Source organism: Lepisosteus oculatus, chromosome 16, assembly GCF_040954835.1.
Source record: "Lepisosteus oculatus isolate fLepOcu1 chromosome 16, fLepOcu1.hap2, whole genome shotgun sequence".
NCBI lineage: Eukaryota > Metazoa > Chordata > Actinopteri > Semionotiformes > Lepisosteidae > Lepisosteus > Lepisosteus oculatus.
The window spans coordinates 16707730-16722527 of record NC_090711.1 but is presented as its reverse complement, the minus strand read 5'-3'; the positions used below and the strand labels follow the sequence as shown (position 1 = coordinate 16722527).

Here is a 14798-nt window from a genome sequence, read left to right as displayed (position 1 = left end):
GAAATTAACAAAAAAAGTCATTCCTTTATTGTATTGGCTAGCTAATGTCCTGTCCTCGTTAGTTAGATCTACGAAATTCTGTGGTGTTTATCAAAGAAAAAACTAAAAGTATTTTCGTTTAAAGAAAGAAATTCGTTAGAAAGAATGTGGACCAGCGTAATACTTTGAGTTTACAGCTTGTTCAAAGTCATTCATTATTAATACTATTAGTAACATCTTCGGTAAAGGCTTTGATGCATAAATATTTCTGATAAAGGTAGGTTGTGTACTTTTGTCCAACTGAGCAATCTTGCTTTCATAAAATATACCAACTTTTTAATGACTGATGATTAACATGCTGTAATACACAGTTTAATTTTAAAAGCTCAAATGCTGTACATGAGAGGTTAAGCTTTATTGGCTCCTCCTGGTGGTTTTACAAGGTGATTCTGGATACTTTCCGGCATGACGTCAAATGACGCTATATACCGCGTGATACTGCGTTTTGATGCGACACACCCACCAGGGTATACTGCAAAATACCCTACCCATTTTGAATGCATTCAAACTTTGCGGTACAAACCCGTACCGCATGCAACTACCAACAAGCCAACGTGGCATACCACAATACGTGATTGGCTGGCGAAAATGATTGACAGGGGCACTTGTGGTCGGTAGTGAAAAGATTTAATCATTTAATCTCTTTACTGTGCACATTTTAATCCGCTTAGTATTGAATATTTATATGGAATTTTACAACTAAAGGGAAATTGTAGCAGCTGAGCATAAAAAGAAGAGGAGCATAATGCATCTGTTGTGGGAAATTCTTCATCAGAGGAGCAAGGCACAGTCTTGTGCAGATTCAGTTTTATTGAGCTCAATAAGTCCGACAACGCACACTGGGTCTGCTCTACAGAACAGACCCAGCGCGCGTTGTAGGACTTATTGAGCTGAATAAAATTGAATCTGCAGAAGACTGTGTCCTGCTCCTCTGATGAAGAATTTCCCTTAACAGTTGGCGAAGTCAGCAAGGATTCCCGGACGGCACACAGGGTGAGTATATTTGTTATGTTACCACCCAATTAGGTTGCTGTAAGGGAAGGACCGGAAACTGAGAATATTAAGAATCGTTTATAGGGAAAAGAGTAAGGACATGTCTCTGTAGGATTCAGGGCAAAATCCCTAAACTGAGACAAGACATGATTCCTTGTCTTGGTTTCGAAACCAAGACAAGACATGGTTCCTCTGAGCTCGGGGCAGGTCTCTAAACCAGGGCACTTTCCCCCTGGGGTGAGGCAAAGTCCCTAAATGGAACAAGGTGAGCTGAGCTACAGTATTGTGCTAGCAAGATTCCCTCTGAGTCTGGGCAGGCACCCCTAAGGAAGCTAAAGTTGATATTATTAGGTTTATATTGTTAATAATATGAGTATAGACCAGTTGTGGTAGCAGTTTAATCACCAGTGACTGCTGAGCTGAGTGGTAAGCAAGGAGTTGGCCCTGTATGCTAACATCAGACTCATATTCACTGATTGACTGCTTCACAAGGGTATTTGTAAGTGTGCCGGCAGCTCTGCTGGCAGCACTGATAGATCTGGAGATGGTGTCTAGTCCAGATAAAACAGGGTCAGTTCTAGACCACTTAAGGAGGAGTATTATAAGGACTAAAGAAAAGATGGTAAAGGGAACATGGAAAAATATGTTGTGTATTAAGATCGAAATAAAACAGAATGGTAATAGTAGTGTTGTTAAGTTATGAGAATATGGAAAGGGAATTCATACGAATGTTGTTTAGCAGTGCTAAGTCAAGAAAAGAAGTCAAAAAACTTTAAAAAAGGCTAAGTTAAAAGAAGGGGTTGTGCGACTCACAAAAAGGGTAAAAAAAACAGGGAGTGACGGGCTGCAAGATGTAGCGATGACGGAGAAGAATGTGAGCTGTGGAGAGGACAGTTTGGATGGGTGATGGAAGAAAGAACTGGAGTATAAATGTGAAGAATAACTTTTTGCCTTCCACCGCATAACCCTGGTGAGGCGAGAAATAATAATACAGCACACAATAGCTTAGAACGTGCTCAAAAATAAGATAAGTTAAAAAAAATGGATTGCAACCTGATTGGAAGTAACAAACATTGCTTGTTGAAAATAAAAACTTAATGGAATACATGATGCTGTGTTTATTAAAAGTTACACAGGTGTTAAAATAGATACATATAGATACAAGTAAAATGTATACCGCGTTTACACTAAAACTATAATAAAAAATTATAACTAAAATGTTCGTGAAATACAAGACATGATCCAACAATTTTCAAATTTAATGCAAAAACACTATAGATGTGTACATTTGTTTTTATTAATTGGTGTGCCGGCCTGTGTATGTATGCGTGTGTGTAGGTGAAAGAATTCAGTGTGTGACTGCGTGTTTCCAAATAAGAGTATGTGAGTATGTTTAGCCAGCTGGACTGGCTAGACATTAGTGACTTGATTAAAGTAAATCAAGAAGCGACTCACGTGAACAGAAAAATACAAGAGCATCTAAAATGTATAAATACAAATATTAATAGAGTACAGGTAGACCTAAATTACTCAGGCGCTCCAGTCTCTCTGCAACAGAGATGATATCGTCATCAAACCAGCGGACAAAGGAGGCGTTGTATGGTGTGGCGTAAGGACCTATATATCTTAAGTCTCTAGACAACTAACTGACACTTCTGCCTACCTCCCACTCCAACAGAACCCTACCACTGACTACCAAAAGAAAGTGGTATCCATCATCTCCCTGTAAGGAGCAGTAAGGAACTCCTCCAGGAGGCGAACTGTCTCATCATTGAACATCCGCAGGTATCTTAGTTTTACCTCCTGCCCAGAATCCACAAACCGAACACCCCTGGACGCTCCATCGTATCAGGATGCAACTGTCCGACTACTTACATCTCAGCCTTTCTCGACAGCCTCATGAGACATGAAGGTCTTCCCTCATACGTCAAGGACACCAACCATGCGCTCCAACTTTTTAATGATTTCCAATTTCAGGGCCCCGAATGCTACATTTTTACCATAGACATCACATCTCTTTACACTGTCATTCCCCATAATGACGGCCTTACTGCCCTCAAGCACATGCTGGACAAACGCACAGTACTTGATCCACCCACCCACACCCCGGTAGCCTTGCAGAATTGGTCCTCACACTGAATGCATTCTCATTCAATAACCTTTTCTTACCAACAGGTGAGTGGAGTTGCCATGGGCACCAGAATGTGACCAAGCTATGCCAATATTTTTGTCGGCTGGGTAGAAGAACTCTTCTTCGCTTCCTACACTGGTTATGTCCCTGACCTCTACAAGCGATACATTGATGACTGCGTCGGTGCCGCCACATGCTCCAACGACCAGCTTGAGTGCTTTCTGCATCATTTCACTAACTTCCACCACTCTTCCATTTCTAGACATCAACTTCTCCATCATCTACCCCCGACTCTCCACGAAACCCACGGATTCACACAGCTATCTCCTGTGTAGCTCATTTCACCCCAAACACACTAAAAACTCTCTCCCTTTTTCGCAGTTCCTTCGGCTACGACGATTATGCAGCGACAACATCAACTTCCAGAACCAAGCCCTCAAAATGTACTCCTTTTTCATCAACAGAGGATACCCCAGCAGTGTTTTTGACAGGGCCATTGCCCGAGCCACAAACACCCCTCTGACCATCAACTCAATCAGGAACTCCCGCCGTAACAATCGCATTCCTTTGGTGCTTCTCTACCACCCCAACACACTTCCTATCCCCAGGACTATTAACGACAGCCTGAATTGAGAGAGAGCGCCAGAGAGAGCGAGAGAGAGAGAAAAGAGAGAGAGCAACACAAAGGGGTACAAAACCAGGGAACTATTTACATGGAAATGGGGCGATCTCCCCAGACTGTACGCCTGTTTCACAGTGGGTCAGCTGCACTGGTCAGCGGCTTTCCTTATCCCTGCCCTGACCACTACCATTCCTGTCCTGTCCCTCACCGCGTACCCCAGCCGGGCGTATGCATAATGTAATGCACTACATTAATGTAGGGCTTTTAGGGCTGACGTGAGTTTGCGCCCTACACCCTGTAGTACCTCTGTGTACATATAGTACGAACATGTTGTGATATTTAGAAATATAAAAAAAGTCAATATAGTGTCCATAATATTTGCCATTTTAATTTTTAAAAGAAATGTTTATTTGTTAAAAGAAAACTTATGGCAATAACTGGATTTGAACACCCAATCTCAGTCTTATAAGTCAGTCACTTAAGCCATCACACCACAGACACAGCAACATACAGATGCAGCCATTCAAAACAAGCAGGCGATACCGCATTATTTTGCAGTGCGCTTGACGCAGCCTACCGCGAGTTACCGTAAATTCTCTCATAGTACCTCATAATACCACGTGGTACCGCAAGCAAAATTATAGTATCCGGAATTTCTGCAAGGTGGAGCTAATAAAGCTCGACCCTCATGTTTGAGCTGTTGCCATCAAAGTCTTTAACGTAAATATAACTAATCGTATTAATAATGAATGACCTTGGACAAGCTATAAACTCAAAGTATTGCCCTGGTCCACATTCTTTTTTTCATTGACTGTCTTTGTAAAAGTAACACCACAGCATTTTGCAATCACGCATTTGTTTCCACTCATGCAAAGTACAGTAATTTTTGAGAATCTCAGATTCACCATGCCTTTCACATGCTCATAAAAGAGATTGATTTAGGAACATAAACATATTACTGTATGCAAACTGTACTGTATACAGTATGTATATATATATTTAATGTCTTTACTGTGCCCGTTTAAGTATTGAATATTTATATGGAATTTTACCACTGAAGGGAAATCTTAGTACCTGAGCATAAAAAGAATAGGAGCATACTGTAATGTGTGTGAAGGCCATAAACGATATTAATTTTGGAACAAAACATACAGTATATGGCTGGTCTCGGTACTTTAAAGAAAAAATACACACCAGTATTCCATTTCTCCCTAAACATTTTAAGCATCGAAGTCTTTAACTAACGTGAAATAACGTGTATAAAACGTTTTAAGCTTTTCTGTGAATACGCTCGATACTGGAGTCAACAAGCATACTTTTACAATTTGATTAAAAGAGAATATAATATGGAATTGCGTATCTAGCCAATCTCTGTGGCTAGGGATCTGTGCCTGTGACTGGAAGGTTGCTGGTTCAAATCCCACGGCTGGCAGAGGAATCCTACTCCATTGGGCCCCTGAGCAAGGCCCTTAACCCTAACTGCTCCAGGGGTGCCGTACAATGGTAGACCCTGCGCTCTGACCCCAAGCTTCTCTCCCTGTCTCTGTGTCTCCATGGAGAAAAAAAAGCTGGGGTATGTGAAAAGATGCATTCCTAATGCAAGAAATTGTATAGGGCTAATAAAGAAACATTATTATTATTATAAAGAAAATAATAATGATATAATTATATTCATGTACCGCAACACACTCTACAATGTCTGTTGATACTGTTTCTGTAGGGCTTTTTCAACCCTTGTCATGTGCCCTTGCCAGTGGTGCTGTGGTCTAGGTTCCAGACTTATACACCGCACAGTGGGTGTTTGAATCCAGCTGGAGCAATTATTTTTAACAAACATTTATTTGAAAAAATAAAATAGGGTTAGTGTTAGGGTTACTATCAAACTTTAAATCAACAATTGATTTAAGGATGATCTGTCAAAGTGCAATGAAATACAGTATTATTGTTCTTGTTATTGTTGTTTTTTTCCTGTAAAACGTTTTGAGAAGCCACCTTTAAAGGCCCGATATAAAAACGCTGATTCTTATGGAAGGTGTTTGCTTTCTTCTTTTTTTCAGCATGGTATAAACCTATTACTTGATTCTTATGGATGCCCGGTTCCGCCAGGTATTCCAAAAAAAAACATGGAATCGCGTATCTAAGGAAATACTGTAGCAGTATAACTATATTCATGCACAAACAGTAGCATGTTACATTATTAATTTGGGTGTCTCCTCTTGCCAGAAAGCTCTAAATTGCATTTTGAGTGCAGAACCGGGCATCCATAAGAATCAAGTAATAGGTTTATTCCATGGAAAGAAAACACATTCCATAAGAATTAGCGACTTTATATAGCGCCTTTAAAGGTGGCTTCTTTACAGCTTAAAAACAACAATAACAACAACAACAATATTGTATTTCATTGCACTTTGACAGATCGTCCTTAAATCAATTGTTGATTTAAAGTTTGACAGTAACCCTGACACTAACCCTATTTTATTTTTTCAAATAAATGTTTGTTAAAAAAAAATAATTGTTTTAGCTGGATTCAAACACCCAACGTGTGATGTATAAGTCTGGAATCTAGACCACAGAGCCAATGGCAAGGTCGCATGATGAGAAACCCCTACAGAAACAGTATCAACAGACATTGTACAAAGTGTACTATTCTTGTGTTGCGGTACATGAATATAATTATATCGTTATTAACTTCTTTAGATACGTGATTCCATATTATATTCCCTATTAATCAAATTCTAAAAGTATGCTTGTTGACTCCGGTATCGCATTAGTTAAAGACTTCGATGCTTAAAATGTTGAGGGAGAAATGGAATACTGGTGTGTAAGAACCGAGACCAGCCATATACTGTATGTTTAAGTTTGCTCTGGTATGGAGCGTATTCGCAGAAAAGCTTAAACTACCACTTTTTATACACGTTATTTCACATTACTGTAATACTGTATGTTTATGTTCCAAAATTAATACCGTTTATGGCCTTCACCCACGTTATAGTATGCTCCTATTCTTTTTATGCTCAGCTACTAAGATTTCCCTTCAGTGGTAAAATTCCATATAAATATTCAATACTTAAACGGGCACATTAAAGACATTTAAATCTTTCTATGACCGACCAATACACCATGAGTGCCCCTGTCAGTCAACCAATCACGTACCGCGGTATTTTGTGTCATTGCGCATCACGATGCACGAGGCCGTAGCCAATTACCCGCGGTACATGTCTGTGCCGTGTACTTAGAATGGCTGCATCTGTAGTAAGCAATGAAACAGCCATACACATATCAATAGAAAGTCTTATACTACTGTTTGTGCTACAGTACATGAATATAATTATATCGTTATTAATTTGTGTAGATACGCGATTCCATATTATACTCCCTATTAATCAAATTCTAAAAGTATGCTTTTGTTTACTCCGATAACGAGCGTATTCGCAGAAAAGCTTAAAACTATTACCTTTCTCACAAAGTGTATAAACATACAGTAATATGGTCAGAAGGAGCATGTAAAAACATTTCCGAAATAACCACATGTAAGACTTCGATGTTTAAAATGTTTAGGGAGAAATGAAATACTGGTGTGTATTATTTCTTTAAACTACTTATACCAGCCATATACAGTACAGTTTACTTAATATATTTATGTTCCTAAATGAATATTGTTTATGAGCAAGTGAAAGGCATGGAGAATCGGAAATTCAGTGGACCAGAGTAATACTTTGAGTTTACAACTTGTCCAAGGTAATTTATTAGAAATACTATTAGTAATATCTTTGTTAAGACTTTGATGCATAAAATATTTCTGCATAATTAAAATATTTATGATAAAGGTTGTAAGTTGTGTACTTTTGTCCAACTGAGCAATCTTGCCTTCATAAAATATACCAACTTTTTAATGTTTAATGATGTATTACACAGTTTAATTTAAAAGTCTAAAGAGTATACAATTTAAATTCATAATTGAATAAAGATTGTCCCTCAGCAGTGGTGACAGCTCAAATGCTGTACATGAGAGGTTAAGCTTTATTAGCTCCACCTGGCAGTTTTAAAAGGTGATTCTGGATACTATTAACATAATCTATTTGCGTGCGGTAAAATGTGTAATAACGTGAACTGATGTTCTCTCCATGATCTTGTAGGTTTCTGCCAGGTGCTTCAGTTTCCTCCCACTGTCAGAAACATATTGGTAGGTTAATAGGCTTCTAGGAATTGGCCCTGGCGTGAGTGTGCATCTGTGTGTCTGCCCTGTGATGAACTGTCTTGTCCAGGGACTATTGCTTGCACTATTGCTTGCGGGGATAGGCTCAAGCTCCCCCGCGCCCTAAACTGTGTGTTAAAACTTAAAGAAAGGATGGATGGAAGTATTTAGAGAAACAATGTTCAACTTATGAAAACACTAACAATATATTTTAGATTTTCCACTGTTATACAGTATCTGTCATATAGTGCGCCACAAATTTTAAGAAACTTGATGATCATATATATCAGAAACAAAACAATGTGTGTCCTCACCAGCAGGATGAAGTCCCTGCCTTGTGCCTGGGCCAGGTCCCTGCAGACCTCAGCTGTCTTGCGCAGGATGGCTCTCCGTGTGACGTCTGCATGAGTTGTTGATTTGACTACAAGTGGGATTGGAACAGGAAAGAAGGCCATAGTGTCCATTAACAAAAATGCTGCAAGAGTCCAGCCCAAAGCTGAAGCCATCACACTTTTCCAGAGCTGTATCTGCAAAGAGACAAAAAAAGTGTAACCCTTAATTTCAACATCATTTACGTCAGACCTTAACAATAGTTACAGTATAGAATAATATATTGTATAATAAGACATTGAATACATTACTTGTCGTCTGACTTCAGACTAAAGTCTTCTCTTTCTCAATCAGCAGGTGGGAAGGCAAAACTTATACTTGCTTTTATAAACAAAGGATTAACGTCATTTCTACATAACAAAATAGGCGTGTTTACCTGCAGTAACTCATGGTATTGCATTTAGTAATATATACAATGTGCAGGTGCATATCTTAATGACGGTAGTTTCTACATCAATTTTTGGTTTGGGATTACAGTTTCTGTCTTGCTGCAATGGTTATGCTTATATTTTTTTAATCATTGTTACACCCAACCAGCTAATATTGGGTTGTGTTTTAGGGGGATTCAAAAGTGAAAGGCCTACAAACTTTAGTTGTTGTACAGTAGGTATTGTTTCTACTCTGTTTTTTTTCTGATTTTACAATCAAAATCTAGACACTCACAAAGATTATATTATTTCACAGTTTTCATAGACCTGTCAGTATTGGTCAGCATTGCTTTCTGACAGTGCTCTGGTGTCAGCTCCCAGGCTGTTATCTGTGTAGATTTTGTATGTTTTCCCTGTGTTTGTATAGGTTTCCTCAACAGTCCAACCACACAACAATAGGTTAACTGGCTTCTGAGAAAAATGTCCCTGATGTGAATGTGTCTATGTGTGCCTGAGATAAACTGGCGTACTGTCCAGGGTGTTTCCTGTCTGTCTCTTGCAGAGATGGATCTGGATCCTGAATTGGCCCCGAATTGGATAAAGCGTTAAGAAAATGGATGGATACTACATACAGGTCCTATATTAAGCAACTGCTTTTGATGATGGATATACAAGTAGTTACTCTGTTCTTTTAAAATAAAAATTCCTGTATTGTTTCCACATTTCTAGTAGGTGGTTCAGAGTTTAATACAGCATTTTGAATAGACTAATGTTTAAATTCCAAATTCCATTGTTGTAATTAAGAGATCTACAACTTTTGTAAATAGGGTTACTTTTATGTTTTGCTGTGTTTTGTTGTGTTTTGCTGTCAAAATTACATTTTGAAACAAGACTGTGAAGTTTTAGAAATATTAGAACATAATAACATTGAGAAAAGGTATACACAAGAGGAGGCCCTTTTTTTGGCCCTTGTAGCCCAGTAGATAGTTGTTAGCTTAGTTTCCCTTAGGGTAAACAGGTGTCTCCTGTTCATGATTTTAACAAAACTTTCTTACTTCACTTGGTTCATCTGTTAACATTCTGAAGAAATTGACTTTGTCAGTGCATTTGAGGATTCTGAATATTTGTATCTGGTCCCATCATAGTCTTCTCTGTTCAAAACTAAAAAGGTTCAGCTCTTTAAGACTTATGTAGGGCATTTTCTTAATCCTGGCATGTATCTGGTTGTCGTGGATAAAATCCAGACTATTTTTTCTATAACATCATGATCATTAACAATATTGTAAATGAGATGTTACTAGTGCAAGTTGTAGACTTTTAACTACATATCCTACCAATGTGCTTTTTTAATTAATTTGTCTGGACAATGTGAATATGTGACAATGTGTCAACATAAACACAGTCTTTTTTCATAAGCATTGTCTTCTAGCTCCCTGTTTCCAATTTTGTTTGTATATTCAATGCAAACTTGCAAGCGATTTTCTTCACTTCAAGTCAACCATTCATCCACTTTCTAACTACTTCTTCCAATGCAGGGCTGGGGAGTCAAAGTCTATCCCAGCAAACAATGGGCCTGGAGGAAATCCACCCGAGCACAGGAAGAACATACAATCTCCTTGCAGAGAGCATCTCAGGTCCAAAAATGAATCCAGGGCGCAGTGCTGCAAGGCGCTACCATACCACCCATTAAGCCAATCATGAATTGTCTAAATCTTTTTGAATTTTAAATCCTTTAACCTTTCCACAGTGAAATCACTGATATAAATTAAGAAAAAGTGGTTCTAATATAGATCCTGTGATACCCTTTGAATTACATCACCCCAATTTGAGTATTCATGTCTTATCCTTATTTTCTTGTATCATGTAAATATTATCTTCCAAAACAACTCCTTTCTGTTGCCATACACAGTATGAACTATATGTACCTTTTCTCAAAGTCAGCTGTAAGTGTTATGGTTGCCCTACTGCAGCACAGCGGGGGGTGTTGTAGCAGCAGGGGCTGGTGGCCATGCCCTGCTCGCCCTGATCCCTGAGGAGACAGGACATGCAGAGCACCTGTCTGTGGCGAAAGCTCTCATGTGAGTTGGTGCTCTGGGGCATTTAAACCCTCCTCAAACTCTCTTTAGTGATCAGGCACTGACATTAACAGCACTTCATTCCTAAGCTGACTTATAGCTTTCCAGTGGAGTCTTTCCACTGCCTGGTTTCCAGTTTCAGTGCTTCGCTGAGCCTCTACCTGGGAGCTCTGCCTATGGCTGTGCTGTAAAGAGGTGAGTGTGGAGCAGAGGTCGTACCCCTCTTCAGACCCAGACCTCACCATTGGCCTTCCTTGGCCAAGTCTCTGTCTTCCTAGTCTACTCTGAAGACGTGCACTCCGGTCTCTGGAGGAAACCCCTTGAAAAATGTACCATGGACAACCTGACTGGGAGTGTCCTGCCCAGCCCAGGGCTCTGATCCCTCAGTCCTGTGCTACACCCTGGATCAAGCACTTGAGTCTGGTGGCTCTCCCTCCTCCTGTGTCCATCATCCCTTCACTCATCCCCTCCATTCCAGTCCCAGCCAAACTGCCTGCATCCCAGATAATTCCTGTGGATTGTCTGCTACCCCATATGGCCCTTGATCTGGGAGCCTGGCCTGTAGGTATCCAGACTGAACCTGTGGATTTTACAGGTTCTGTTGTAGAAACTATTACAATCCTATTGTAATATAAAACTATTCTGACTATTGCAGAAATCTGACACTGGCCATTCTGACTTAAGTCCATTTTTAAACAGACTCCTGCAGACACCCTGGGCAGCCCCTGCGCCTGGAGACTGGTGGACAGTTTTGCCTCAGTCTTGTTCTGCCCGAGGTGCACTGAGCTGGCCACTCCCCATGGACTGTGACACCATTCCACATCTGCCCCCATTCAGAATGCTGTTAAATTTAATTTATATGTAACAGTCCATGAGACAACAGTACATCACAAGTGATACAAAAAAGAAAGGCACTGTCAAGAAACAGCATGAGCAAACCTCTTTAACTATTATAGAAATGTGACTCTGGACTAGGGTCATTATTTCTGACCTGGCTTGAGTCCATTTTAAACACACACCTGTTGTACGTGACATGTCAGAAATAAGTGTTGTATGTGACAATTCAGAAGTAACTGAAAGGCAGGGATAAAAAATTATCAGAAATAGCCACTGTGATATAAGTGGGAGTATTTTATATGATTCCAATACAATTGGTAACACTCACTCATAAACAACCATTCAAGGTAATAACATAGGGTGGGCATGGCTGAATCGTGACTCTCTGTAACACTGCTGGAATGGAATATTAATCTTCTTCCAGTGACCTTTCATGTCTTTTTCTTAATGTATTTTTTGTGTTGTGTATGGTTTTCTCTACAGCAAGGTAAGGGTGTCTGGTTTAATGTATTTTAATGAGTTTTTGTTTTTTTCATTTGTATTTTGCTGGACAATCAATAAATTATTGATGTGCTCTGAAGCGTCTAAGGACCAGTTCCTAGATATATAGTTTTCTTCGTTGTATCTGCTTCCAAAAATCCATTCGGAAGCCAAGTTTATTATTTTTCGTTTGATTTAACATTCATGGTGCTTTGTATTGATTCTGCTGTTTAAAATCTATGATATTCACATGTTCTGTATATTTGGGAAGTTTTGCAGTGAGCAGTATATCATTAATTTCTTGCACTGGGTGTATGTACTGGGTGTATGACCAACAAAATCCTGTGCATTCCATCGCCGCGCTACCCCCTGGGCCTGGGATTCCCATGACTCCAGAGACAAAATCCACACCTGAACTGGACCTCTAAGGAATTAGTCATCTGTAGACTAGACTCTCAGGATGATTGCTTCACTGTTACTCACCCACTCGAGGCCTCGGACCCTGAAACCCAATCCCTCCCACAGCACATCAGAACTTCACCAACATCTTATGTAAGACGAAAGAAAGCCCAGACATTTGTGCTGCAACAGTAACGCGACTGCCTCGTTAACCTCCTACCTAGAACCACCCCCCCCCCCCCCGAGGGGCCACCTGTTCGCACTCCTCTGACCTGAGACAAAGACCATGAGTAACTAGATTAAGGAAAACCTTCAGAAGCGCTTTATTCACTTGTGTACATTGCCTGCCAATGATAGAAAATGGACAGCTCCCTGCACTGACTACAGAGGGCTGAAAAAAATAACCTGCCTCTGATCTGGAGATGGCCAAGCAGGCCAAGTTTTTTACAAAGATAGAACTAAGGGGAGCTTAGAACCTGGTCCAAATCTGGGAGGGGGATGAGCGGAAGACATTGCTTAACGGCTGCAAATTTGGACAATTGACTATTAGTCTAGTCACAACAATTCACCTAATCCACACATGGATTTATGACAGATTACTGAAAAAAGACTGAGATTCATGCTTCGTTCAGTTTTTCCATTGCTTTTCTTTCATGACTAAGATAGCAACAGTATCTAAGGATTAAAGGTTAAAGATTGCTTAAGGTAAAACATGTTCCTGTTGCTACAGTGAAAAGCAGAACTCACAAACTTATCCTAAAGTGAACCTACATAGTTTACATTACATTACATGTAAATCCGCAGTCCAAAAAAACCCTCCACACATCCCATTTATTGTCCTTAGTATCTGAAGAAGCACAAACTGAAAGAGCAGTAATTAATTTACCTCCAGCTACTGCTGTTATTACTGTTTTGTTTGTTGAACCACTTGAAACTAATCCTGGTCTTTAAATTTAAACTGTGAAATAAGTGCATGTGTACTGATGGTTATGAACATGATGGTCAGGTAAAGTATAACTCATACTACAGCGTGATCAATCTCACTGAATGCTTCTATCAAATCCTTATTTTTTCACCTTTCATTTTTCGTTCCCATCCTCCACTTTTCCACACTTCTCACTCTGCAGGTGTCCCAGCCTCCTTGTCATCAAAGGGGGAAGACAGACGAGAGAGATAAGAGAGATATGAACACAGTATTTTGAATATCACTAATCTTAATTTTTTGTTGTTTCATTGTCTTTTGAATGCCACTATATTTGTTTTGTTGTTTTAGATTATAATAAAACATATATATTATACATACAGATGCAGCCATTCAAAGTGCACGGTACAGACACGTACCGGAGGTACCGGCGTTGTGACGCACGATGACGCGCGGTACCGCGTGATTGGTTGACCAACAGGGGCACTCGTGGTCCGTTGGTCTGTCGTAGAAAGATTTACAGTAAACGTCTTTACTGTGCCCGTTGTAGTATTGAATATTCATATGGAATTTTACCACTGAAGGGAAATCTTAGTAGCTGAGCATAAAAAGAATAGGAGCATACTATAACGCGTGTGAAGACCATAAACAATATTAATTTTGGAACATAAACATACAGTATATGGCTGGTCTTGGTACTTTAAAGAAAAAATCCACACCAGTATTCCATTTCTCCCTAAACATTTTAAGCATCGAAGTCTTTAACTAAAGAGATACCGGAGTCAACAAGCATACTTTAAGAATTTGATTAAAAGGGAATATAATATGGAATCGCGTATCTAAAGAAATTAATAACGATATAATTATATTCATGTACCGCAACACAAGAATAGTACACACTGTACATTGGCTGTTGATAATATTTCTGTAGTGCTTTTTCAGCACTCTCCATGTGACTGTGCCAGTGGTGCTGTGGGTTAGGTGCCTGACTCCAATGTCACATGGATCTGTGATCGAATCCCACTGGAAACTTTTTTTTTTAAACAAATATTTCTTTGAAAAAACGAAACATTTCCCTTGGTCAGAGATTAAATAAAACCTCACTCGCACCAAACAAATTTATATTTCTAAATATCACAACATGATCGAATTTAAGTCATTTTAAGAACAATGAATAGTCACCTATGCATTACAAAATAAACATTCATATTGATTTGAATCGCATTTTGATTTAAATCGTAAATGCTTGTTTAAATATATGTGTTTAAAGGCGATATATAAAAGCGTTGATTCTTATGGAATGTGTTCCGCCGGGGATTCAAAAAATGTTTAAATCGCGTATCTAAG

At 39.3% G+C, this 14798-nt stretch overlaps 1 protein-coding gene across 1 annotated transcript in view; it reads right to left on the bottom strand.

Annotated features, from left to right (window-relative positions):
• Positions 1-8435, bottom strand: part of LOC102694522 (von Willebrand factor A domain-containing protein 7-like) — a 111286-nt gene extending 102851 nt beyond the window's left edge. Inside the window, exon 1 of the mRNA XM_069179656.1 lies at positions 8295-8435. Coding sequence (XP_069035757.1) covers positions 8295-8435 — 141 coding nt within the window. The remainder of the gene's footprint in view (positions 1-8294) is intronic.
• Positions 8436-14798: the final 6363 nt, after the last annotated feature.